At 39.2% G+C, this 27,998-nt stretch overlaps 1 protein-coding gene across 1 annotated transcript; it reads right to left on the bottom strand.

Annotated features, from left to right (window-relative positions):
- LOC128357622 (uncharacterized) lies at nucleotides 1–27,993 on the bottom strand. Its single transcript, XM_053317987.1, has 4 exons — nucleotides 27,731–27,993; nucleotides 10,095–10,124; nucleotides 2,138–2,250; nucleotides 1–50 (listed from the first exon to the last, which is right to left on the bottom strand). The coding sequence occupies exons 1-4, from the start codon at nucleotides 27,991–27,993 to the stop codon at nucleotides 1–3; spliced, it is 456 nt and encodes a 151-aa protein (XP_053173962.1).
- Between the last annotated feature and the right edge of the window lie 5 nt (nucleotides 27,994–27,998).

Below are 27,998 nucleotides of genomic sequence, written 5' to 3'. Positions count from 1 at the left end.
CTAACCTCGGAAATCATTCCCCTTCTGCCATGATGCAGGATCTTCCAATCCTGTAAATGAACCTTGAGAAGATGAGGAGTGAGGGGATAGGAGGTTCTTGGAAGAGCTGCAAGCGCTGAACCACAGGTGTATCCTACCCAGAGGATTGTTACTGGACAGCAACACTTTGATCGAACGCGTTTATTGCCTGATCAGCTGATCTGATTGGACAGTAAGCAATAAGGCTGTTGTAATACATCAGATCAGGAAAACTAGCAGTGGAAACAGAAGTAAAACCACAACAGCAGCTTTTCATATTTCTTCATAAAATAAGAGTTACTGAAGCATTAATCACTCACAAAACTCTTGCAACTTTATTATTTTCTTCATAAGCCAAAAGGCTTCACTTTCCTTCTTTTCCATTTCAGTACGTCTCAGCTCCTTCAGGAAAATATGACGCTGCACAGCTGTGTGTTTCCTATAAAATCATCCTAGACCTGAAAAGGACATCAGACTTTCACAAAATAAGTAAGAAATATTTTAAACATATTCTGCAGGGTACAGCTGTTTTTATTGGTCCTTTTCATTAGTTCTGTTCTTTAAGTCATTAACAAGTTTAAATTATGATGTGCGCCTTTAGATCGCTATAATCAAATGATAAAAAGTAGCTAAATTAGCATATGTTTTCCATCCAGCTATCACAATGTACATGAATTTTTAGTGTAAATTTAGAGTTTAAAGTGTTACTTAACAATTTCTTCATATTGATAGCTGACTTCGCGATATTTGTTTGACAGTTGTGGTGCTGTGCGTTATGACTAGTTGCCATCGCCTCAAAATGTCACTGGAATGAGCAATGACGTCCCATTTGTTGGATTAAATTCCTCCATCATCATTCTTCCTCACATCTCTCTCTCATATCCTGCTGTTACGAGCAAGTCCCAGCAAGTGAGGGTACCCTGTGTGTGAAACTGACCCTCTACAAATGTGTTGAGGGCATGCATTTAGCGTTTCCTTGCATTCATTCATTGTCATCTACGCAGTAAAACAGATCAGAGTGAGATGAGGACGAAATTGTCACTAGTGCCACAGAAAATGGGAGAGATGAACAGAAGAGCAACCATGTGAAATAAATCAGCAGTGTCAAAATAATCAGATATTTGTCGGGTTCATGTTCCTTTGCAGTGTCATCATTTGATAATTTGGGGTTGATTATAACAGTGTGTGACACGAGTGAACCTAAACAGAAGCAGACAATACTGCAGAGCTGGAGAGGAAAATAATCAACCTCCAATCAGAGCCATCATCTTGTTTACAGACATGATCCATTTAACCTATTAGCTTTCGGCTGCGCTTGAAAATTACTCAGTGAGCAACAATCACACAAGGGCAAACAGAATTAACACAAACGAGCAAGGTATTAATCAGCAAGAAAATTGCATTCCCTCATTTCTGCAAACGTTACCAAAGTCTAAAAACAACCCACAGATGTCCTTACTCATCAGAAACTTCTGAACACTGCTCTTTAAAAATAGAACACATTCTCACTACTGCATTGGGATTTATTTTTGGGCTGCATATGAGCCAAAGTGGGCTATGGATTAGGCGCACATTGATATTTGATGATGAAGCGCGCAGCACTGGGAGGCATCTTTGAAACTCTCTCCTTAGTCTGTTTGACTGCCTGCTCTCATCTCTCCTCACACCTTGAGCGGCCCTCTTAAAACACAGAGCTCTGGCTAATGACTGAGCAGCAATGAAGGCTCGTGTATGCAGGCATCATATTTCATTAGGGTGAAGCCTAATTAGCTCATCCTACAGTGCATCTGGCCACTGGAGTTCACTGTACACTTCAAGAAAAACAAACATTGCAGCACTGAAACTGCTGTGTCATAAAAAGCTGATGACTGGAGAACAGCTGCGAAGACTCAAAGATTAGGACAAAGCAAAGTCTGCAACTGTCAAGTTGTCATGAACGATACATCTCCCACAGAAAGGCTAAGCACCAGGGCGTGGACCGGAGCTGTGATGACTTTTGGACATTAACAAGGCCAGTGCAAGACAAGAAGTATATTGTGATGCCATGGTGCTCAAAATGTTGTGGTGCTCAGGGGACAAACTAAACATTAAACGTGTAGTCCTTTATATAACATCTTACTGTACCCAAAGGAAGCAGACTTCCACTTGCGACAGGGGACGATTTTCCTGCAGCCCACAGACACCAGCCTCCCAGGATTTTCTGTGACTTCGGCAGGTAGTGAGGCATGTCTCCTACAGAAGGACAAAACATATTTTAATAAAACATATTTCCCAGACATGAGGACAGATGTAACAAAGGCTTTCCAATGTGAGATGTTCTGCATTAAAACTATCAATCCTCCAGTTTTTCCACTAGAGGTTTGTGACTTTGATGCTTTTTTTGTTACCTCTGTATACTTCAATTTATTATATTTTATCATAGGATTTTTTTCCACTGAGTCCAGATTTACTCTTGCATTTAATGTATTAATGACTGGAGCATGCACCAATTATTCAAATTATTGTTAAAGTCCCCCTCCACTCAAAAATACTGTGCTCATTATTACCATACCAGTCCAAAGTTTGGACACACTTCAATTCAAGGGAATGGGAAGGTGTATCCAAACTTTTGACTGGTATACTGTTGGTGTACTTCTGCTGAATGTTTGACCTTCACCGTGCAGAATGATGCATGTGCAGAGCTTGACAGTAGAAGGTTGTTTTCACATTCATCTGCTGAAGGGAGAAAGTTTATCTGTCTCTGTTTAAAGCCAGTACCTAAAAGTGGACTTTTCAACCTCACAATAAATTTGGTGTCAATCATACTCCAATGAGCCTCCAGTGCATTGTTGTAATGCAGTCTTAAAACCAGGAAAAGATCATACTTAATATCACAATTTCATAAACAATATCATATCTGGTCTCATATATCATGATATCAATATAATATCAATATACTGCCCAGCTATGTTAGACATTATAGTAATGCAATGCTATGTTCTGAAGTCATTCTATAGTCCTGAATGTTGGAGCCTCCCTTCACGCACGTGAACATACCAGATAAGCATCTTTTTCTAATCACGCCACACTATCAACAGCCCCAAAAACACCTGAAATAAAAGGTGAATCCCTTTGTTTGGCTTTATGTTGCATAGTGCAATCTCAGTATTAGCCCCTTATAAAAGAATAAAATAAAACAAAGCCCAAGAAATGTGAACATGTTACAATTTCAGCCAGAGAAGAACACCACATGGACAATCAAAGACTAGAATATGATTACACACAGATTCCTTTGTGGTGTCTTCATAGTTTGTGCTTGGTGTATTGCAGTAAAAGCAGCTTTGTCCTCTACTGATCATTGCACTGATATTTCTCATCTCCTTTCACTGGATACCATTTCCACAAAAACCTTTTTCTTTCATCTGTTGTTTGTTAAGGTTTTCACTGAGCCGTGCCACCTTTGGGCTGCTTGTCGCAGACAGACCAGGCACATTTCTCAGCCTGTCAACTTGCAGTCAAACACCAACAGACTACCCATCTCTCTCAGGAGATGAGGTCTTCATATAAAGCCACATCTGGCTCAATGCAGAAAGCCATCAACCCTGTAATGATCATAGTCATAGCTGCCAATTTCATTTTTTACCCCTTCTGCAAGTGCATATGCTTATAATTTGTAACTGTCCAGAGATATAAAACCATAACCCAAATAACATTACATAAGACTGTATTTCCTCCTTCAATTCATAGCCATTCATTTTTTTAGCATTTTTAGCAAAAACATAAGTATCCTTCATTCTTTAGCACAGCTTGCACTCAGCCTCTGTATGAGGCCCTGAGTAATATCAATGGCTAATTGTGTCATAGCTGCTGCCATTTGCTGCTGTGTCGGCATAATGAATTATTAATTCCAGAAATGCTAATGTCTCTGCTCTGGCTGAGTTGGGAGCTCTGAACCTTGAATTAGTCTCAAATTTCATCCTGCTTTCCATTAGTTACTCTGATTGTGCTGCAGAGTCAAACACTCAAACCTTGTTTTAGACTTGTCAGTGCAATGATGGATGCACCAACATCCACTGTTTATAGAAACACTGCAGCTCTTTTCTGCCAAGGAGAGATGTTCTACGTCTTTGAAACCATAATTAATTGCCTTTCTTTTCTTTACACATGCATGCTGTGTTTTGTTTGATTCCTGTGGAAAGGAGTTTTGTTTTCAGAACAATGCCCGACTGAGACCTGAAATCTAGTTTACGCAATCGAAAAGGGACTTGCGCAAGGACAAAGACAGCAGGCTTGGTGTCCTACCCATCACAGTTCAGCATCGCTCTCCATGGCAACAAGAGATGGTGAAGGAGACAAGAGAAGACGATAGGCTCGTATGATCCCTGTGGAGAGTGTCAGCTGAGGGTGAGAGACAGCACTAGACGGATACTGAAACAAAGCACTGTCACCTCCTGTCCCAGTAGACAAATATCAGTTCAGCTGCCCTGACACGTACCGTCGCTGCGCCCGAGGACGGGCCGGCTCTTTTAAGGTTAGATTTCAAAGTGAATTAAGTACAGTTCAGTCTCTGCATTGTGTTATTTTTGAAAAATGTCCTGCTTTCAGTGCCATAGCCATTTCAGCAAACGCTTCATCACTAAGAAGCAAAAGAAGTGCAGTCTCTTTAGTACCAGCCCCATTTCAATTGTATCTTGCATGTCATTGCAAATTATCCCACATTACTTTTGTACTAAATACAACAACAAGTTACCCTGAATTAATGTTCAAAATGATTGGAAGCATTGTTTACTGGTGTTCTTTGGAGACATGCTCTAAGAGAGATTTTGCCCTCCAACAAAAACAGCCAAGCAAAGCTTTATTCTTTTCATTGTCATCTCTATAATAATGGGAGATCTTTATAATCCGTGCTCCTGTGTTTCTCCAACTCTCCACAGAGAATTTCAGGGAAATAAAAGCTGCAGACCCCGCCAAGGCTTTGCAGAATATCTCCAGTCAGTCACTATGCTGCAGTTCTCTGGCCTTCATATATGTCAGACCAAACATGTTCATTAAAAAACACTCACATAAACACCACCCTAAGCAATATGAAATTTTAATTAGCCTTTCAGTTGTCAGACACTTTCATATACAACCACTGCCATTCACCACAATACATGAGCTCACCAGGCACAGGTAAACAAGCATGAATAACAAGAGCACAAATGGACTTTTAGAAACTATTCAGTGATAGACAAAAGACTACTACTCAACCGTTGTTGTGTTACAGTCTGGGTTTATGAATGACTGCGACACAAAAGTGCATCCGCAAGTGGGAGAACATCTTATCATCAGACATTCACTGAAGAAGAATCCAATAAAAGCGGGTCACCGAGGCCGCTGAGTGCCTGCCTGTCTGCCTATCTCATCCAGGTTCTAATCACATCTAAATGAAGCCATCCATTCTTATTACAAAACAGCAGACCAATTAAACACTGCCATGTTGTTATTCGTCTCTCATTAGCCACGGATTGTGTATGAGTAATCCCCTATCACCAATAGGGCCTGTCTCTCTCTCTCTCTCTCTCTCTCTCTCTATGTCTCCACATATATGCAAACACACACACTCAAACTTCTATCAAACCAGTCCAAAGCAATCCTTTGGGAGCAGGGTTTATTTATTTATAACGCCAGTGCCAAGTTCACTGGCTTTTCCATTATTAATGATAATGAAACCTACCAAGCCATGTAACACACTACATTTTAAACAACCAGCCTCAGTTGTGTCATGGTGTGGCATATTAACAGGGTGAGAGATGTAAGTGTGACTGTAAGTCTGCTGTGTGTTGTCAGCAAAGTGCTGTGTTGGCAGTTCAAGCGATTTCAAACAGCTTTGAGCTCAAATACAAAAGGGAACTCAGAGCCAAGATGAACCATGTGACTTATAGAGAAATTCACAGTAACAGTCGGAGCAATTTCAAACTGGCAGCGCCTTCACTTTAAAAAGATGCTACTGAATATTTACAGTGAGATGCTTGCACTATATCCACATGTGTCTGGGGGGAAGCATTAGAGGCAGTAGCACACAGTAAGTTTTAAGAAGTTTAGAGGCTAGCTGCTCCATTGTCTTTAGGGAGGACCGTAGTAGAATGCTATTAGCTATACATCACAGTGTTGGAGGAGGAGCAAAATTCATTCAAGTATATAGGACACGCTGCACTTACGTCTGGTAATTGGTGTAGTATTTCTTGAATGTAGATGAGTCTTTTTTCAATACAATGTTGTCATTAAAGCTTTGTTGTGGAACCACTTTGAACTAATTGTCCTGTATCACCTGGTCTTGTGGTGGGTGAATTTGAAACTATGAAGCGTGAAAGCCAATGAAAATGCTTTTAGAATCCCCAATCTGCCCACAGTGCCATATAGATTTTAAAAAAGGAGTTTAGCAAATTCAAAAGTGAATGGTATTTTTTTTAACCTTGTTTACATTTAAGGATGTAGTGTCACATGTATTTGTGATTTCAGCCATTTACTGTATTTGCTCATTAAAACTGTATTGTCATGCCACTATTTATCTAATGACTACTAATATATTAAACATAAAATATATATTATTTATTCCTTATAAAAAACACACTGTTAAAGATTCAATGAGTGGTTCAAAATCTATTTGGCCTGTGGCCCCTCACAAAAAAGCAGTTGGAGTCACTAAGAGAGAGATTTCACCTCTAAAATGTGCAGATATGCTTTCATTAAAATAACTGTTCAAGGCTCAAAGGGGTAAAATTGTCAAATGCTTCCCAAAAACGTTTGTGTGGCAGAACCTTTCTACTGCAATTATCCTCTCATAACCCCTCAGATTTATCTTGTAACCCTTTGGAGGGAGACTGACCCCTAAGTTGGGAACCAATTACTGTATATAAAGAAATTACATTTTAATAGAAAATGTTTTGGCCACAATAGCAGCATGAGTCTAGTTGGTTAAATGGCTTGACAATTGGCCATGACATTTTGTACAGATATTTGTGGTCCCCAGAGGATGAATCTGACTGATTATCTTAATCTTGCACCACCAACAGGTTAATATTTTCACTTATCCAGTAAAATATTTAAACATTTTGGTAATCCTCTGACTTTTCCTTTAGCACCACCATGAGGTTGGCATTTCTGTTTTTAATGAAATGTCTCAACAAATGTTGACCCCTTATCCCCCGTTATCATGAAGTTAACAACTACAGTCACCTGCAACTTCATTGGGAACACGTGAATACAATATAATTCAATCCAATACAACAGCTCTGCTATAAATTCTGCTTTTTTTGAAGTTCATACATTTTCCGTTTTTGTTGACATTGTCAAAAAAGTGATAATTCTACTTTGTTTATTACTGAGGTTGTACTAAGTGGTGGTGATGTATGGGTGCATATTGGGAACACCATTCAATATAATGCACCCTAATACACCACAATCACTCAATAATGAACATAAAGCAGAATTTTCACTTTCTTGTCAAAAAATGTATAAACTTCATAAATGTAGAATTTATAGCAGAGCTGCTGTATTGGATTAAATTAGATTGCACAGGTTAAACCATTGAGTCTATTATATAGTTAACTTATTCTCTGAACTATATTTTATAGTAATTACAAATTATATAGTAGTATAGCCTACACTTAAGTAGTTACATTCAGCTTCAGTAGCATTAGCATCACGTTTTTGTTGAATGCCTCACTCTTTCTCTTCAGGTCTGTTGAATGAGAAACATCTGAGTGACTTAAAATTGACGTTTTGTAACATCAGTTGATAAAACGTGCAGCACCACAGCATTTTACACATTGCGCCGCTAATATCACCTGTTTATTTGGAGCCATTCATTTACTCTGAGCCGGTTAGCCTGAAACGTGTCACTATAGTAACGTCACAGTTACCTGTCTGAGGATTAACGTTATTAAGATTGACATCACATGGTACTGCCGGTGTCATTATTTTTTCGGTCTCCGCTTTCTGAGCAGGTTCTGCCTCAGTTGATGTAGATTTATGTTTTAACCAGCGGTCTGTGTTTGTTTCCTTAAACTTAATATCACTATTAGCTTGTCTGCGTTATGCTAGCGGGAGGTACAGAGAGCTACAGGTGTGTTCAGGGTCGAAGTCAGACAGTCGGACACAGAGGTTCCAGCCAGTTTTCCTGCGGTAAGCACCGCTGCAGACGTTGTTTGAACATTAATAAACATCACTGTAAATGTGTGCGGGAATTTCCCACATTATAAGTGTTGGATTTGCGGGAATCAATTCATTTTTTTAACTAACGTCTAACCCTGCAACACGTGTTGCTTAGGCGGCCGTGCTGTGGGAAACCCTGAGTTCAAAATATGATGGTAAAAATGTACAGATGAAAACTGAAGCTCAGCTACAGTAGCAGTCTTGGCACACTGGCTTTATATTAATGAGGAGACAATTCGTGGAACTGTGGCCAAATTCACAACCAAGAAATGCATGAGGACGGCGGCTGCCATTTGGGAGGTTTCCAACCACATCAAAGCATCAATTTGGAGAGATGGGATTGTTTGCCTCTAAAGCCTTGTCCTCATTTCTTTTGCGATGCTTTTAGATCCCACCATCAGCAGCAGTACTCACCAGGACTGAACTATATGGGAAAAAAAATATTATAATAACCAGAGAACCCTCTTTTGGTAGCAACCATAGACTGTATAAAACAAAGGTAGCAACACACCGTTATGGTATGGAAAACCATTACCCCAGTTAATGTTCATTAAACAGGACTGGGGGAGAATCACAAGTATTCCAGAAATCTAATTTAAAAAGTGATTAACACTGATGATTCATCATTCTAGTTTTAGGATAATGATAAAAGACAATAACCAACAACTATCAAAGCAATACAAAGGTGAGCAAATGTGAAAAGTAACACTTTCTCAGTCTTTGGCAATGTTTAAATAGCCTATATTCTGTCAGGCCCACAAAGTCTACACAGGTGTGTGTGCTTAAGAAAAGCACACAGAAAATCTCTTTATTGTCCACAAGCAATATCACCCAAAGCAAAGTTTTGTAATTAAAATACTCTCAAACATATTTGAACACTTCTTCAAATAAAACTCAATAAGGCATTGTAATATTCTGAGTTTAATGAATACCTAAAACACCAAATCTTTTTATTCAGTGTGATGTTATATAACCTATTTTCCATGCTGAGGTTTTTATTTTTTGGCACACAAACATTGGTGGTGACGCTATTGAGTGGCAGACCAACTTTACATACAAATCTCCCAAACACATGCACACGCACACTCGCATGCACACACATTCAGTAAGATGGTACAAAAACAAAGACTGGCACACATCTCCAGGCTACAGCCCTTCTGGATTTGCTTCAAATTTGTAACGGGACATTTAGAGCAGAAGAAAAGCGGCCTGGGGAGCACATACAGTGAGTAAAATACCTAAGGAAAGAACAGACCTGGAAATTTTTCTCTAAAACAGAGGCTTCACTAAGCTCTATTCAGCTTGTCTAGACGCTGCTGGTGCTTAATACACAGCGCTACAGAGGGAGAGGAAGAGTCTGGATCCCACAGAGAGGAATCCGTAAATAGAGAAGCTACAGATAAGGAGTGTGTCTACCAGAGAGAGAAGCCCATCTACTCTCAACATGCAAGCCATATTTCTTAGCTGTGTGCATGGAAATGATAAATTCACATTATAGTTTTAAATTGGGTCAAATCTTGACTCTGCCAGTAAAGACACCCCACAAATCTCCAGCCACTAAGGTTCACAGAGACCAAGCAAACAACAGTGGAATGTGACCTTGACATAAAATCTCGTCATTTCCTGCACACTGTTATATCCACAAACACCAATAACAGGCACCACATCAGGCCAGCCACAATCCTTCAGACAGGGGAAACCAATTCTCTGTGGCTTGAAGCATAATCCAAGGTTACTCAGCTTCATTCACTCAAATCAAAAAGACTTACATAACACCATGTCTTCACCAAAGCTTTTTCACCCATAAAAGGCACAGGACTTATGTGTGTTCTTTTAAGGAGATAATCAAATATTCATGCAGATGTAAGACATGACAGAGTAGCTTATTGGACATACTGTACCTGACCATTCTGGGAGAGTCACATTCAGACCTGCAAGAAAAGAAAAAAACACAATTTCAATGGTTTTGTTGAGCATGTGGAGACAAGGTTGCTGCAGTATGTCAGTAATGCAGCTAAATACATGCACAGTGTCACAAAACGCCTCACTGACCACAATCACTTGAATCAGCAAACTACACTATGACAGCCAACTTTAGCTGTTTGGCACTGAGGGGTGCTACACTTTAGAGCAGATCAATCCCCACACTTTAAATTCTTGCTACAACCTACTGTAGATGGGGCATATACAAAATTTTACGTTCACACTTCACTGGGTGTCAAAACGTCTCTTCTGCCATTATATATAGATAAATACAGCATTTGTAAGCTTATTTATTTGGCTTTGTGTTGATTAAACTCTAATGTCTATTGGAGTTTATATAATGTCCCCCTTTGTGTAAGAAACCATAAGAAACATCTCTTAAATATAACTTTTGAATTGGCCTTTTTCACATAACAGACCTCTCAGTAATATAAGCAAAGGTGAAATTAAATCACTAATGGCTGAATTCTATTTAGCCGTTTTAGTTTCAGGGTCCTGGTAATCAGGTTTGAGGTAGGAGGAGGTATTTTGGGCAGTCCCATTCAATTTCTTTATACGTTTACTGACGTAATTCAGCACTTCAACAGCTTATATGGACATGAAATTCTCCTCAACAGTGAATCATCAGTACAAGAGATGTGTCACACAATACCTGGTTCTAAAAGTGTAAGTCCATCTACGTGGAAGCATAAATGGGACAAACTCAACTATGACTCCTGAGGTGCATTTTTGTTGAGAAACATTTAATCACCAACTAAGCACCGGTGATAAAACCAATTATTAATTCATTATCAGATTCCGGATCAAGTGTGGAAGCATGCATCAACTGATCTTGTTTCCTGTACATAGCAACGGTTGTCGAGGCTTATAGGTATTAGAGCTGTCCACCACAACCAACTGATGGACAAAACATCCTTTCTCAGAGAAGTAGCTGAAAATAAAACTAATGGCCATAACATAAACCTATAGGGTTGTTAGACTGCCAGTGATGACATCTAGGTCTAGTGTTTATATGTTATGTAACATTGAAGATATCATTAAAAGAACATGGATTCCAGAATTGGAAAAAAAACTTTCTTCAGCTCCTCCAAACTTTATTGTACTGGCTTATTATCACACTGTCTTACTGGAACACATCAACAGAACAGTACCATTGTGAGTGTTAATAGTAACATCTGTGCTTTTCCTAATAATTGAAAATGTCTGCTGTGAAAGCCCCATTATACTGCATAAGTGTAATACAGTGTTGATTTAATAGTGCAGAAATATTGCAAGGGTAGGGCTTAATTCACTTAAGTATAGATATTTTGGGGACACACTTTACAATACACATCTTTAACCCGAAGATATCAGGTATCTAGTAAACCAACAGCCTAATGCATCTTTGGCCCTGTGAGTGTTACCATTTATTTCCTGTCATACACGTTACACTCCATTTCTGTCATGAAATTTCATTTGCACTTTTAGAAACAGGATCCAGTAAATGGCATCCCAACAGAAAGCAAAGTACTCTTCAAACCACAGAAATAAAGTGTAGCCTGTTCTGTGAACCACAGCACTAAGGGGCAATAAAGCAAATGCATGGCTGCATCTGGGCAAATTTATGAGCTCCCTTGTCACCTCTTTCCACTTTTCACATGGAGAAAACAATGAGGTATTCATGGTGAAAAGACAGTAAAATGACTGACTATACCATTATGTACTGTAGCTGCAAAGGTTCAGCTTTGAAGAGATGCACTGTTAAGATTTTAGTTTAGTTGGCTTGAGGAAGTAATGCCAATTCTAGCCAATTCTCTTAGCTGAGTGACCTCCCCCATTCACCTATTCTTAATTACATTACTTATTTGTTTTCTCTTCTATTGGCTTTACTTCTTCTTGCCCCAGAATTTCTTGAATAACCTAAAGATCTGCTTCAGCAAATATCAGCAGAGACGTCCTTTATTATTATGTAAAGTACAGAACAAAGGGTGGCGTTTTTATTATAGAGAGCTCCATTGTTACTGTGGAATTAGGTTGAGGTGAGAACTGGAGCTGGGTCAATATAATGCAGTGGTAGGATGAGATTCATTGACACACATGCTGCAGTCCACATCCAATGCCAATTACTGAACCTATCGATTGCTGTGTATACAATGCATCACTGAAAAAAATGATCAGATCAAAGCCATTTTTCACAAATCTTTTGCTGAATGTTATGTCCGCCTGTTAAGCTGATTTTCACCCAGTCATTCAGAGTTGACATCCTCTGAATAAAAACCACAGCAAGGTAGAAGTGGTCAGAACCCTGGACAGCTCCTCTGTCTTGCAGAAATACCACTGTAAACTACTACTACTACTACTAATACTACTACTAATACTACTACTACCACCGCTGCTGCTGTTACTACCAATAATTATACTACTAATAATCTACAAATTATGATCTGGGTCAGGAAAAGATTCAGTGCATTCTTCAGGACTGTCACTACAGAAGACAGATGGACAGAATGCTACATCTTACACAGTGCGATACATCATCAGTCATTTGTATTCAAGTGGAACTTCATCACTTTATAGCCTCCACTACTGAACCACTGGCTTGTTAATGCTGTAGGTGACAACAGATCCTTTCACTTTTATCTATCTCCTTTGCATGAGATTTGTAATACTTGCACTACCGCAATTTACATGAGTTGCTTTTTAGGGTGAAACAAAGCCCAGACCACTATGAACATTTTAAGAAAGCAATTGTACCTATTTAATTGGAGGTAAATGGTAACACTTTTGGTAAATCTGACAAAGTCAAACAGCAACCAGACAAATCGCCTGTAGTACCAATTAATTCTACTTGCAGCCCAGACAAAGCTCATTTGTCAAGTCATAAAATGAATAAATTCCACATTTTATTGCCTTATCTGAGCAGAATTGTCATTCTTATTGTGATGGATACGTGCATAAAAGTTTGAATGCAAGACGAACTACATTCCTTCTGCACTGTGTAGAAACTCTGGCGATTGAGGTTCATTCAGATGCATTCCCAAAGCCTTTTAAATAATGCATGAAATGCCAAATCCCTTTGGAGGTATCATTCCACAGGAAGACCTCCACAAGCTGTGCGATTGGTTTCTACCATGGTGGCCCAGACAGACAATTCTCTGGTGGTAGAATCAAGACTTTAACCCAGCTACTTCCTTAAACGAAATCTAATACTGCTATCTCCACTGTCATGCTACTGTCTCCAACTCCTTCTTTACCTCAGTTCGTGTGTGTGTGTGGCCCACGTACGTGTTTGTCTGTACTCTTTTTTTTCCTGTGGCTCGGATATAGTGTGTTGCAGTGAGGACAGCCTGTTTCCTGTTGTGCAGGAGGAAACGGACAGAGGGCACACCCCAGTGCAAAAAAAATGCTGACTCAGAGTTTATCAATCTGCTTTTCTGCAAGAGTAAGTGCAACTGGAGACGACTGCCATAATGCACAAGTCTGCTCATTTAATCATAGCTCCCTGCGTTGCTTCAAATTAACTGCAAAATCATCTACTGTACACTTGCAAAGATTCCAACATTAACATCTTGCTGTCCATGCAGCTGTATTTTTTTAGTTTTATTTATTTTCTGTTCTGTCTTTTCAACACAGTACCATGTATCATACCAGTTTGGACACTCCCCTAGAGCTGTTTTACTTTCCTCGCCTCTTTCAGGAAAGACCTGCTCCAATGTAATTATAAACCCATTATTTGTTTTTCGCTGTAAAATATTGAGCAGGGTTAAGCCTTGAAGAAATGGCTTCTAGAACTTCATTACATTACCTCTTATTATGGCAATAAGAAAGAAAAAAAAACAGTGCTGAGGCAGTAAAGGAAAACACACATGTGGCTATTTCCTCTCCCAAATTCCCAAAAAGAATATCAAAGGTAATAAGAGTTTGTCCAAGGTGTGTGAATGATGACACACCTTACAAGTAAGAAGGTTTTTATAGTGTGTTTGTACATCAGATTACTGTATATTACATGCAAAACTTTGGCATGTTACATGTTGCTCTTACACTGCCTGGCCAAAAAAATATTTCATTGGACTGCCTTTAGCTTTGATTACGACACGCATTTGCTGTGGCATTGTTTCGATAAGCTTCTGCAATGTCACAACATTTACTTCCGTCCCATGTTGCATTCATTTTTCACCAAGATCTTGTATTGATGATGGGAGAGTTGGACCACTGCGCAAAGCCTTCTCCAGCACATCCCAAAGATTCTCAATGGGGTTAAGGTCTGGACTCTGTGGTGGATAATCCATGTGTGAAAATGATGTCTCATGCTCCCTGAACCACTCTTTCACAATTTGAGCCAGATGAATCATGGCATTGTCATTTTGGAATATGCCCGTGCCATCAGGGAAGAAAAAATCCATTGATGGAATAACCTGGTCATTCAGTATATTCAGGTAGTCAGCTGACCTCATTCTTTGAGCACATAATGTTGCTGAACCTTGATCTGACCAACTGCAGCAACCCCAGATCATAACACTGCCCCCACAGGCTTGTACAGTAGGCACTAGGCATGATGGGTGCATCACTTCATTTGCCTCTCTTCTTACCCTGATGCGCCCATCACTCTAGAACAGGGTATCTGGACTCATCAGACCACATGACCTTCTTCCATTGCTCCAGAGTCCAATCTTTATGCTCCCTAGCAAATAGAAGCCGTTTTTTGTGATTAGCCAAACTGATAAGTAGTTTTCTTAAGGCTACACAGCTGTTCAGTCCCAATCCCTTGAGTTCCCTTCGCATTGTGTGTGTGGAAATGCTCTTACTTTCACTATTAAACATAGCCCTGTGTTCTACTGTTGTTTGATTTCACCAAACGTTTAAGTGATTGTCGATCACCATCTTTTCCACGACCGCGGGATGTGTCTTTCGACATGGTTGTTTAAGAAATGAGAAGCTACACATTGCATCAGTTGGGGTTAAATAACTTGTTGCCAGCTGTAAGATAATCGCCCATGCAGTAATTATCCAATAGGAGGCTCTTACCTATTTGCTTAGTTAAATCCAGTTGGCGACTTTTTTTTTGGCCAGGGAGTGTATTATAATATTACCTTTCTTGCTAAGATTGTTTTACCATGGCATGCAGCCCTAACTTCATCTTCAACAAAGCCAGAGGAAGCTAACAGCAGGAATTCCATTATTAACTGTACAGAGTCCTTAACTAACCTGCTTAGACCAGAGGTATTTCCAAAAGTTACCTACCAATCAGTTATTGGCTTCACTGAAGGTACTGTGTCATTCAACAGCAAACATGACAGCCATGAAATACTTTCCAAAAGCAACATTGAATTTACAAAACTGTCTTTCAAAAACAGAACAGTACTTCTTGCAGTTGTGTTGCTCTTGCCCCCATTCACAACAATGTCACCAAATGATCAATGACTTGAACTCGCGGTCAGCTATAACAGCTCACTCACTGTGAGTATTTCATATTTATTGTCAGCATTTTAGATGGTGAATTTTTCTCAAAAAGAACACTGCAGTCAGGATAAAGCATGCTGAATTTCATCATTTGATGTTGATTCAGCTCTTGCTTTTCTGATGAGGCACATGCATGTGTGCCTTTACTATACTGTATGAGTGCTTCCCTTGGTTGAAGGTTGCTTCTCAGTCCAGTGCACAAATGAAGGACATTCATCATGTGTTAGGCTCCTCGGTGTGCTATATACGTGTGGCGTCCACTACAGAGACCTGAATGATCTGTATTAATCAGCAACTAATTACAGGCAGAAATGTGTCTGGCTAAGCAGATCTAATGAGTCAGTCCAGTCCTCTTTAGTGGTTTGCCTCTCATGGTGCTGTCAAATTATGTATCTCTAAGGAGTAACTGGGGCATGACCCCCATTGGCTGTCTGCGCCTCCATAAAGGGAGGGTGGCAGACACACACTTGAACAAACTGTTTAAAACAGTCCACCTGCCTCAGTTGTCCACTTTGATTTATTATCATACTACTCTTATGTTGCCCAATAGTTAATGATTTATTTTGACAAATGCCAAGGAGCATGAAATGCACTAGCAGAGGAACCGGAACTTTAAGAAATGACATACAGTCACTCATCAGTATTGTTGTCAAGCCATGAGCAGAGCCGTTATAGATGAGCCTTTGGAGGAGATTTTATCTCTTTTGGCCACTTTCAGGTTGGTACACAATATAATGTCCCATAAATAATTGTAATAAAACAGTTATTTTAAGACTGCTTTATACCACAGTTGCAGTTAACATGACAGTTAACACCAGTGCAAATACCATATTTACTGGTGCCAGGACTCCTAGCTTCACCACATTCACTTGCACCATTCCTGAAGCCTACATAGATGAGCCAGGTACCCTCTGTATATGTTCACTAGTGGGAGTTCTAGGAGAAATTTGGGGTTCTAGAAATGCCAGGAGCCATTTCTATTTGTCGGTGTGATGCTCACAAAAAATTGATTTTATGAACAAAATAGTTATACAAGTCCTCTTCTATTTGTCATAAAAAATAAAACATAAACAAATTTCAACAAACACATATTTCCCTCAAATTAGACAGACCATACACAATAAATTATGCTGTTTATGTTGGTGACATTCTCATGTAAACAAACACACGTAAGCACAATGGGCAATACCCAGATCACCAAAAATGATCAAAGTCATGTCCACACAAGGTGAATTCTAAAATCCGAAGACACAATTTGGACTGAATCTGATATAATATATAAAAATTCTACTCAATCTCACTATTTCAAAATACAGTCTCAGTCTTTTTTGGATCTGGCTTTTATATCTCAGGTCCTTAACGTACTTGTTCATGCTGAAAAGGCAGACTGAACCTTTTTTCCAGCTTTGACTCTGGCGAGCACCTGACCTAACACAGAGAGTTGGATACGAGGTAATCTCACTTTCACTCTAGCTGCATTCCTGAACATATTGCTTGGATTCAGATCATCTCTCAAAATCTCTTGTAAAGTCTACAGTTACACAGAACCCATACAGAAGTGCACACCAGCAGCCAGAGTGGAAAAACAGATTATAGTCTGACACCTAAAAATGGAGGCAATGCAAGCTGTTGAATCAGTCTATTGAAGGAATACAAGCAAGCTATCTTAGAAACTGCACAAACGAGACACAAGAATCAGCAAGAGCTTTCAGCCGTTGTTGTTTATATGACTATAAACTACTTCCCACTGTTAGTCAGCATTGCAGAAATTTCAGCCCAAATATCGGCTGTCAAAGGCCCAGCCAGCTGTGAGGGAGCTGTGTTTGACATCTACTCGTAATGCCTAAGAAGATGTGTGAATAGTAGCTCCTCATGTGTGTTTAGCTGTTGACTCAGCCTCCACCTTGTCAGCGATACACACGCACACACGCACGCACACACGGGCGCACACACACACACACACACAGACACACCGACATAGCACTCCCACTTGGCAGAAAACTAGTGGCAGCCTTTCAAACTGCTCTCCACAGGTACTATGCTACAAATTGCCTTCGATTTAACTGCTGCATCAGCTGGTTTTGACAGCTGCAAGGCGGATAATTGGTTCAACTGTGAAGAAATAAAGAATGAACAGGCAACCGTACTTTGGCCTTGTGGCCCTTCAAAGTGTTTTGCTTCAGCGTTGATCACATATTGTAATAATAAAAGGAGATACTAAGAAGCTAGCTTGATGGAGAGAAGGGGTAAACGTAAACACACTTCACCCCCTGTACAAGTGTGCATCAACTTTACAAAATACAGAGTTTCACTCAAACTCTGACAGAACAGAAAAAATGAGAATGTTTTAGGCAGTGTTATATATGACTTTATGAGAAAAGTTGCCTTTTCTCTTTTATGTGTCCATGTCCCACTTATGCAAACCCACCTACTGCATGTAAACTAGGGCTGGGCAATATATCAATATTATATCGTTATCATGATAAGACTAGATATTGTCTTAAATTTTGGAAATGTTCTGAATTTACCTGTTCATTTAACTGTTCTAGCTGTTTTACTATTATTTGCCCTTACCCACTTAGTCATTGTGTACACATTACTGATTATTTATCAAAAATCTCATTGTGTAAATATTTTTTGAAAGCAGTGATAGTCATCCCTAGACATATTTAGTCAAAATTATCATGTCCATATTGCTCTACAACAAAAAAATTATATATTTTGATAGCATATCATCAATATCAGAAGGAACATATCTTCTCTACAACAATGCAATTAGAGGACTAGTTCTGACATTTTGGGAATCACAGAGTTAGGCCTAATACCACTCTTATGACTGTATTATGAAGCTACAGCTAGCTGCTGGTTAGCTTAGCTTAACAATTGTAAGAACAGCTAGCTCTGTCCAAAGTGATTGGTGCTACCACAGGTTGAGGCTGAAGCCAACACAGATGTACCTTAAAGTCAGTGTCACTGACAGCCACTTCATGCTGGCTCCAAAAGATTCCTGAAGTGTCACTAGAAATGCTTCAGCTTTTTTTTTTTTCAATGAGTTGTTATGGTCTTTATACAATCTATAGGCCATAGGTAAATCCACCTACCAGCACCTCAAAAGCTCACTAAATATTATATCTCATCTGTGTTGTTTAATCCAGAGAAATATCTTCAGAGCTAAGCTTGTTGTGTCCATTTTCCCCCCCAGTCTTCATGCTAAGCTAAGAAAAACAGCTACTGAATGTAGCTCCTATATTTATTGTAAATATAGCATGGTGTGAGTGCAAGAAAGTGAATAAGCATGTTTCCCGAAATGTCAAGCTATGTTTTCTTTTAAAATCCACTTTTATAAGAATCAACCCCTGATACAACATCGTATACAAAACCCCTTCACCCCAGTGTTAGCATCATTAAAAGGGGCTTGCATTGGGGATTTGCATTTAAAGTCCAATTTCATTGCAAATCAGGTGCATACAGAGATCTATCCACCAGGCAATTTTACTTTCAGTCAGGTATTTAACCAATTCATCATCATCACCTTCGTTTGTTAAACTAGTTAACCCAATCATTTGAAATAAAATTACAGTAGGGCAGGCAGTAAAGACCCCTCATAATTAGATCTCTGGAGCTAAGAGAGGAAACCCTTTTCATAAAGTAAAAATTATGGTCAGGTTGTGTCCCAGAAAATCTCTCCTCTTTTCAGAGTCCAATGGGCTCTGCACAAGGCTCCGCTTTTGAAAAATTTCCTATCAAGCCACATTATCCTGCACATGCACAACTTCTATGTAATTTAAAAACAGTATTATCAAATGTCACAGGAATTAATAGCAGAACTTTTTCTTTGCTCTCTTGCTCGTTAAAATATTATTACAATGCACCAGTGGTCCAGACTTGAGTTTGGTGATTTATATGTGATAAAGTCCCTCTTAGTGTGGCCTTTACCAGTAACACCTTTAGACAGAGGTAACACTGCTCATTAAAGCCATCATTATCCTTCTGAGGAGACTATGAGCTACATCAAAGAACACAAACCACCCTTAACTTTGACTAGTACTGACTAGAGTAACCAGAGGTCAGCAGAGCCTGGCTCTCTTCCAGCAGCATTGTGACCACACTGTGATGCAAGAAGTGACAGCCTATTACAGCTGAAGGTACCCTGCAGTTGATTTTGAGTGCAACTTGAAAATGCTCTTTGGCCACTGCTTGAGATTTATAGGTGGATCTGAATGCAAATCATCCCTGCATAGACATTAATCTAGCAGGGGTTTTTCATTAGAGGGGGGTTTGCTGGAGAGAGGCAGTTCATGCGCTCGTAAATTTGGTCTGGCACACTGATTGTTCAGCAGATCGCCGAGTAAATGAGTAGATGCCGCCAGCCACAAGAAACAGCTTTCTCCATCATACTATCATTTCCTGCCGAGGGGTCCCAAAACACATGCTAAAGCTGTTACGCTGGCTTGGAGTGAACTATTTATGAACCTGCCAATCTCAAGTCCACAGCCTCCATTCATTGGACTTAGTAAGGGCAGCTGAGGTTTTCTTAGGGAGCAAATTACAGTACAGAAGCCAAGTGACAGTCACTGTAACCAATACAGGAGGCAATATAAAACCAGCAGAGACTTATAGAGATAAATCAGGATAGACTCATATTGACAAGCTAAAATAACCTTTATTGAATACTTCAATATATATTGATGAACTCCTCTTACTATTAGCTCCTCTGGCTTGAAACCAGACTGATCTAGGATGCACTGTGTTCAGTCAAGATTGATGTTGTAATGTTTTATAGAATATACTGAAATACCTGAGCATAATACTTTAATGTAATGATTACCATGGTTGCTTACTATTTAAAATGTACTAATTTCTTTGAATAAATTAATTCATTATTCATAATTATTCATTTCTTTATTCAACCAATAAGGCCAAACAGATTTGTGCACTTATTTGTTTATTATTCAAGTTTCTGAGTATTCTAAACTGTAAGGCTGAAATATCCCCTTCAGATATGTTTAAGTCATATAAAAATACTCTATACATGTTAGGGAATAAATGTTAGTGATAATAATTTGTCTACTATGTTTTTTCCACAAGAAATTACAAAACATGTTATCTTCTCATTTACCCTCACTGACAAAAAGCAAAGTCTATTTTAAATGTGTGCACACTGGAGGCTTCAAGTTTCCATGTCACACTTATGCAAGCTGCATATTGGACCATTACTGTCAAACTGGTTGTGATGCCTCACAATTATGCTTGTAAGTAGACCACAACAAATGATTATATTCATTATTGATTAATCTGTTGATTATTTTCTCAATCAACTGATTTGTTTGGTCTATCAAATGTCAGAAAATGGTGAAAAATGTCAGTCAATCCCCAAGTTATCAACAAAGCCCAAGATGCAACCTAAAATGTCTTGTTTGTCCTGACCAACCGTCCACGACCCAAAGATATTCAGTTTAGCATATTAACATTTAATGTGCTTGAACCATATACTTTCTCTTTTTACTTTATACATAATCAATTAGAAAAAAGTTAATTTTCCGTTGACTAATTGATTAATTGACTAATTGTTGCAGTTCCACTTCTAAGTCTCTAACTCAGACAAGCTAACAAACTTTCTCCCTTCAGCACATGATTGTGAAAACAACACATACAGAACAATGAAGGTCAGACATCTGAATGAAGTAACAATATGCCAAACTTTTTCTAAGAACAGGGGGACTTCAAAATATTAAATCCAACATTACATTCATATTTTGGTTCAGATAGAAGGGAAAACAAAGCATAAAAAACAGCTACAGAATGGGCATAAATAGGGGTAAATCACATTATTAAATCACTGCTTAGAAGACAACGAATAATAATATTCATTTTCCATTTGAAAAATCTCGTTTGCATCATACTGCGGCTGTTTAACTTGTCAAACACATTCAACTGCACGTCTTCAGCATCAAAGCTATTACTGACCAGTTCAATAGCATCTAAATATGTGTAATGAATGTAAATCACTCTACAAAATATACATATATTTGCCTCCTGAAAATCTTACTGTTACCCAGGCTTGTTTTGGCCCACATCCGAGCCCACGTCTGGCACAAAATCAACAACTTGAAAGCTTTGCTGCTCGTTCATCAACATGGAAACATTTGTATTAGTTCCTTTAGAGCATTAACAGGGAGTGAGTTGGACTTAGAAATGATTTGTCATGTTATTCATTAATATTTGATCAGTCAAGAATACTTATGGTTCTTTACTCACTGGGTTTCATACTGAATTTAAATGACTGCCTGAAAAAATAAACAAATAAATAAGCCTCCACCACCACTGCTGCAGCAGCCATTATGCTCAAACTTAACACCAGTACTTATTTGAGACACAACACCGCTCTGAATACTCAATACAAACAATGAATATCCTGTCTTATATGGTGCAAAATGTAGTGAATGAACAAACCAAGAGTTTTCATCCTGGAAATTAAAGTTAACATAGAGTTTAAGTGCTTTTCTGAATGCTTAAAACAAGGTAGAAAATGACCCATCATCTGTGGATGAAGACATTATCTGACCAGCAGTCACGTCAGTGTCCCAAATATTCTTCATACTTGATTGGCTATCCGGGCCTGGAACAAAGTTTGAATGCTAAATGTGGGGTGGCAGATGCATCCACCAGCACCGAAATCAGAAATTATAGTCCTTTCAGACACTATACTGCTCTAAACCCCAGAGGACAGGTTCAGATCACAGTGGATCTTCTGATTAAACCACCATCCTCCACTGCATGATGCAAGAAAAAAATTAACACAACCACTGTTCTAGTTTCATTCAGAGACTCATTTGTGACCTTTTTTTCCACGGCTACACAAACCAGACATCAGTGGGTCAAAAAGTCTGTTCAAACTTTTAAGTCAGTTTTCACAACTATTAATGAAAAGTCATTTATCACACAAATGTGCGCTGCAAAAAATGTACAAACCTATCTTGTATTACCTGTCATTTAATTCCAAAGTGGGCACAAGGGATACAAGTAACTGTAGAAGTCTGTTAATAGCAACCATTAGCAGAGAAAACTGCATAGGGTCAGCATAAATACTGTCGGACTAAAGGGCTGACAAGGCAGGCAACTCAGGAACCATGAACAGAAGAAACCTGATATGTGTGTGATTGCTCATTCTTGACTGAGCACTACATCAACCTTCTGTTAACTTGAAGTCAGGAAACTGTGAAACAAGAGTTGAATTTTAAGCTATAGGTATATAGAATCTGGTCTATCAAGCCACTGCAACCAACTCCTCCTCTGCAGATTCTGCTTAACCAGCTCTTGGGGGTTACAATCACTTGGGTGGTCAAGTTTATGGATCTGTATCAGGGTCATTGCACAACGAGATGATTTCCAATACCTTTGCAGCAGTCGTATACCATGAAAATCTGACCGACAACATTAGCCAGGAGCCTGCATATTTCACATAGAAATCTGTTGACTTGGCACCAAAGGTTCCACTATCAGTGGTGCATCACATGTCCTGCTCTATCCTCTTTGTTTCTAAAAGCGGGTAGAGGGAAAAATAGTGAAAACAACATACAGGGAAAAGCCTTCCATTTGCAGACAACCCAAGATAGCAATAAACACAATTTAATGTATCATTCAGAATATGATTTTCATACACAGTGACTTTTTATTTTCTGTCTCCCTTCCATCCTTCCTTTTTTGATTGTTATATTGATGACATCTAAAGCCAGCACCAATGGAGAACTGACAGCACACATGGTGTATTTAAGATAACAATCTAATACAAACAGACTATACAGATCCTGCACGCACACAGTTGCTATCAGCTGACAAACTCAGGAACTAAACAGAAGAAGGAAGCAAACTAAAAGATGTCTGAACTATATTTGGTAAAATGCAATATGGCTGTAAATCTACTATGTATTACATGACAATCTCTGTGCAGTGCTATAAAGACAATGGATTTGAACAAATAAGTAAAATACTACAAAAGCAGGAAAACAACTAATAAGGTCACTTGGAATGAGAATAATATAGAAAAGAATACACAGTTTGGGCTGAGACTGAGTCCTCTTCCCACAACCACCCAACCAAACTTGTTTTCTTTCCCTTATAAAAACACCAAGCATGAGCTCAGCAGTACCATTCTCACCTTACAGTGAGATGGCCCTGAGTTCAAACTTGACTGGGTCCTTTCAGTACGTAGCTAACATAATGTTGCTAATTTCCCTTCAAGGATCAATAGAGTAAAACCGATCAATACACTCAGCATAGAGATATGGAAAGGCGCTACGTGTCTCTTCAGTCTTGTGTGGATACCTACAGAAGTGGTGATGCAATCTTAGAAAAGGAGGATGATTACAGGGGGGACCTACCAAGGATTTACAAGCTTCCTGGAAAAGTCACAGTATTAGATGGGAGACTTCTGATAATTACTAAAGATCTTTTTCTAAAACACAAAAACTCATAGTCTTTTTGGGTAAATTTGCGATTAGTTTGCAGCTATTAAATGAATCGCATACTATTTTGATAATCGATTAATTGTTTTGAGTAATGTTTTAAGAAAATAGTCCCTAGTTCCTGCTTATTAAATGTGAATATTTTCATCTATAATATTCTTCTTTGTCTAATATCTTTGGGGCTGGGGTCTGTTGGTCAGGACAAAAGTCAACAGTTGAGGACCCTCACTATTTTCTGCAATTTATTGGCCCAAACTGAAAACTGTCATTACTTGCAGCTCTACTTTAGGGGAATATATAGACTTTGGGGGAAATAAACATTGTCATTCTAGAGTAGATGAGAAAGCCAGTCTCACTTACACGTACACCAAAAATGAAGCTACAAAGAGACAGTTAGCTTAGTTCAGCATTACTTCCGTTCCACATTTGTTTTGGTACATATTAAACAAACAAGATTAACATGTCAAATAGAGAGTTTTGAGGTAGTATACATATTTAGTTACTGTTTGGCAGAGCTAGGCAAGCCTTTCACCTCTATTTCCAGTCTTTACTCTTAGCTAAGTTAACTGTCTCTCAGCTGCAGCTTTATATTTAGGGTACAGATTTGAGAGTGGTATTGATCTACTCATCTATATTGGCAAGAAAGTGAATATGCCTATTTATCTAAATGTCAAACTATCCTACGCCCTTTCACAGATAACACAGGGCTCAGGATTCTTTACTAAACCTGTCTACTTGTGTTTTGTGGCTAGCAGAGAATCCCAATTGATGGTTTTCAGGACCCAGATTGGTTCCTACCGGCTAGTCCATGACAGTTACTTTGTCTAACTGCATTGACCTCCTTGCTTACACTAGATACAAGTTGGTTCCTGATTACATAGCTAGAATGAAAACCACCATGGTTAGCGGGACAGGCTTGACAACTCAAAGAGAGCTGTGTCTACATTCTTGGCATAGTGTAAAAAAAATCTTCAAGATTGTCATGTCACTAGAGGCCGGATATCCTTGTCTCCACTTATGTGTATGTTCTTAAACAGGATAGCATTGCAAAGACCAGGTCTGACTTGTGTCTATTTACACATCACATCAGAATCCACTGTTTGCAGATGATGCTGGTACAACATGTCATCTGTAATTTGCACTGTGTATTTTGCAGCAATTAGTCAAGGTGAGCATTAACAATGAGAAGCCATGGTTCCCCAACAGATTTGTCTTCTCAAAAATAAAGATAATGGGTGTAATGAGGAAAGGAGGCATGTCATAAAGAAAAGAAAAATCTATGTGTGTGTATTTGTCCTGACCCTCAGTGTACAAGCTCTACTGGTGGCCAAAAGACAAGCAAGAAAAAATATGAGCAAGATTCACTGCTCAGTAGTCCAGGCAGGTCTTATACTGAAGCTCTGCACTACTGCTCTCTGTCGAGAGGTTTGATTTAAGGTGACTGAGGTTATTAAAATTGGCAGACTTTTCATCTACATTACACATTTGTTTTTTGATTAATAATTTAACCTGTTTTTTTTAGCCTGGACTGTGGTGCTTTGAGTTAAATGCTAATATCAGCACGCAAACATGCTCAAAATGATAATCCCTCACATGCTGCAGCTTAGCAGGTAACATGTTCACCATAGTTCAGCATGCTAACATTTACAAATCAACTAAACTCAAGTACAGCTGAGGCTGATAGGAAAGTAATTTGTTTTGCAGGTGTTTGGTCACAAACTAAATATTAAACTAATTCAAAGTTTGACCTGACCACAGATGGAAGTAAGAGGAATATCAGATAACTTCATCCTCTGGGTGCCATCAATCTCTGTACAAAGTTGTACAGAAATCCATCCAACAGAGATTTTTCAGTCTGGACCAAAGTAGTGAACTAACTCGCTGACACTGGCATCCTTAGAGTCATGCCGTGATGCTGCTAGCATTGGCAACAAAAGAAATCATAAAACGTCCATCACAAGTCACCACCACCCAAGATTATGTCTTCAAATGGCTTTTAGCCTTCCCACAGCTGCTAAGACCTCCCTTTGGAGTTATGCAGAGAGAGGCTGATTAGGTTATGACTCCCAGTCTGGGAATTCCTCGGAATCCCTCAGAAAACCCAAGAATATGGGCTCCTCTAGTTGTCTGATGCCTATGTCCCTGACCTTAGTATATGGCAAAACAAAAGATGGCTAGACAGTTTAATTCCCCAGTACACATTATTTAAATGACATTTTCTCTGTGCTGAATTCACCTTTGTAGATCTAAGGATCGGTCTTTCTTAAGAGCTCTGCATTGTTTAAATTGATTAATGCTATATCATCCAAAAAATAAACTTTACATTATTAACAGCTGTCATATATCATAAGGTCCTCTGAGGTAATCACAGGCCCTGCACTAACCTCTGTGTCAGTCTACCAGAGCTGGAGTGAAATAGTGTCCAGACAGTGTGACGGTACAGAATGAGAGATGGTGACAGACTGATTTTCCAGAGGAGTCAGACAGAATACTCCACAGCCCCACAGTGAAATTTATATAAGGAATGCGCAAAAGGTCAGTGTTAAAGTATGTCCCCAATCTCATGAGTCTGGTTTTATCAGCCAGCAAAGACATACTGTCCATGAGTCATCAGTATTGATTTGCTGCCACTGATCTTCATGACACTAACACACCCCTTGAGACAAAGGTCAAGCACGACCACATGATCCAGCAGACTGTCAAAAGCGGAGTTAAATGTCTGCATGCTGAGGCATTTTGGAGACATAGCCAACAGTGAGTGTGAACTTCAACAAGGAGCAGGTGTAGGGAGGGTAATATTGACAGCATGTCTGATTATCAAGGTCTTTACAGGCACTCTTGATATAAAGCTCCACTAAAGTACATCTGCCCTACATGCTCTGCTCTGCCTTAAGCTTAAACCACTGCTTCCAGAAAGGACCAGCCCTAAAAACATAATTGCATAATGGATCTATCCTCAGTATGCTCCTTTCTTCCCAGGGGTTGCAGCTACTACATTCCATATATATCATAGATTAATGTGTCTGTCCATGCACATGAAATCCACTTTCAAGACCACTGAGGGCTATAAGATATATCCACAGTTTAGACTTCAGCCTGCTGAAGTTACAGAAACTGGCAACAGATACAAAGATGACAAAGCAGAATTGTCAGATGCTCTCAAACTCATTTCACCTTTTTGTTTCCTTGGGGGGAGTTGTCAAATTTAGCAGAGATGCACATTTTTATCAGCATGTAACGCACAGCAATCTCAATTTAATATGCTTGATTTTTCAGCTACACACTGAAAAGAAAAAGGATGAAACACAAATGAAACCAACATGGATTGAAAATTAATCAGTTTGGCAAACTGTTTGTCCCTCTTAATATTACAGTGCTATGGACAAATCCTCCTCCTGCATATTTTCACAAATATGGTCAGAAAAATGAGTGACCCACTTTCCATCTGCATACATCACTAAAAGGGAAATAAGCATCTGAATCAAAGTGGTCTGTGGATCACTATGTGGATTGGATTTGACTATTGGGGGTCTGATTTAGCTATAATTACTTGAATCTAGTACAATTTTCAACTTTGATCATTTTATATGGACTTTAAACTGAATCTTTTGACCATGATAAAAACAAGACCAGAGGATGTTATGTCTTACTTTTCCTGTGTGGCATGTTCCTTGATGGCTCCCAGTGTGACCAGGCTGTTGCTGCCCGCCTGCAGCAGCCTGCAGGTAGCCAGGTGCCGCTGGTACTGCTCCTTCAGACAGGCGTTCTCCGTGCACAAATCGGACACTTGCTGCTCCAGCTCCTCTATTCTCCCCCTCTGCCTCTCCAGTAACTCCTGCTGGGTCTCGATGATCTTGTTCAGCTCCTTCAAATATTCCGCAGCCCTGGTAGGGTTCTCGGTCGGGCTTTCCATGTCGC

This window comes from Scomber japonicus, chromosome 4 (assembly GCF_027409825.1).
Source record: "Scomber japonicus isolate fScoJap1 chromosome 4, fScoJap1.pri, whole genome shotgun sequence".
NCBI classification, from domain to species: domain Eukaryota; kingdom Metazoa; phylum Chordata; class Actinopteri; order Scombriformes; family Scombridae; genus Scomber; species Scomber japonicus.
The sequence above is the reverse complement of the archived record's forward strand: the minus strand, read 5'-3'. Positions and strand labels throughout refer to the sequence as shown.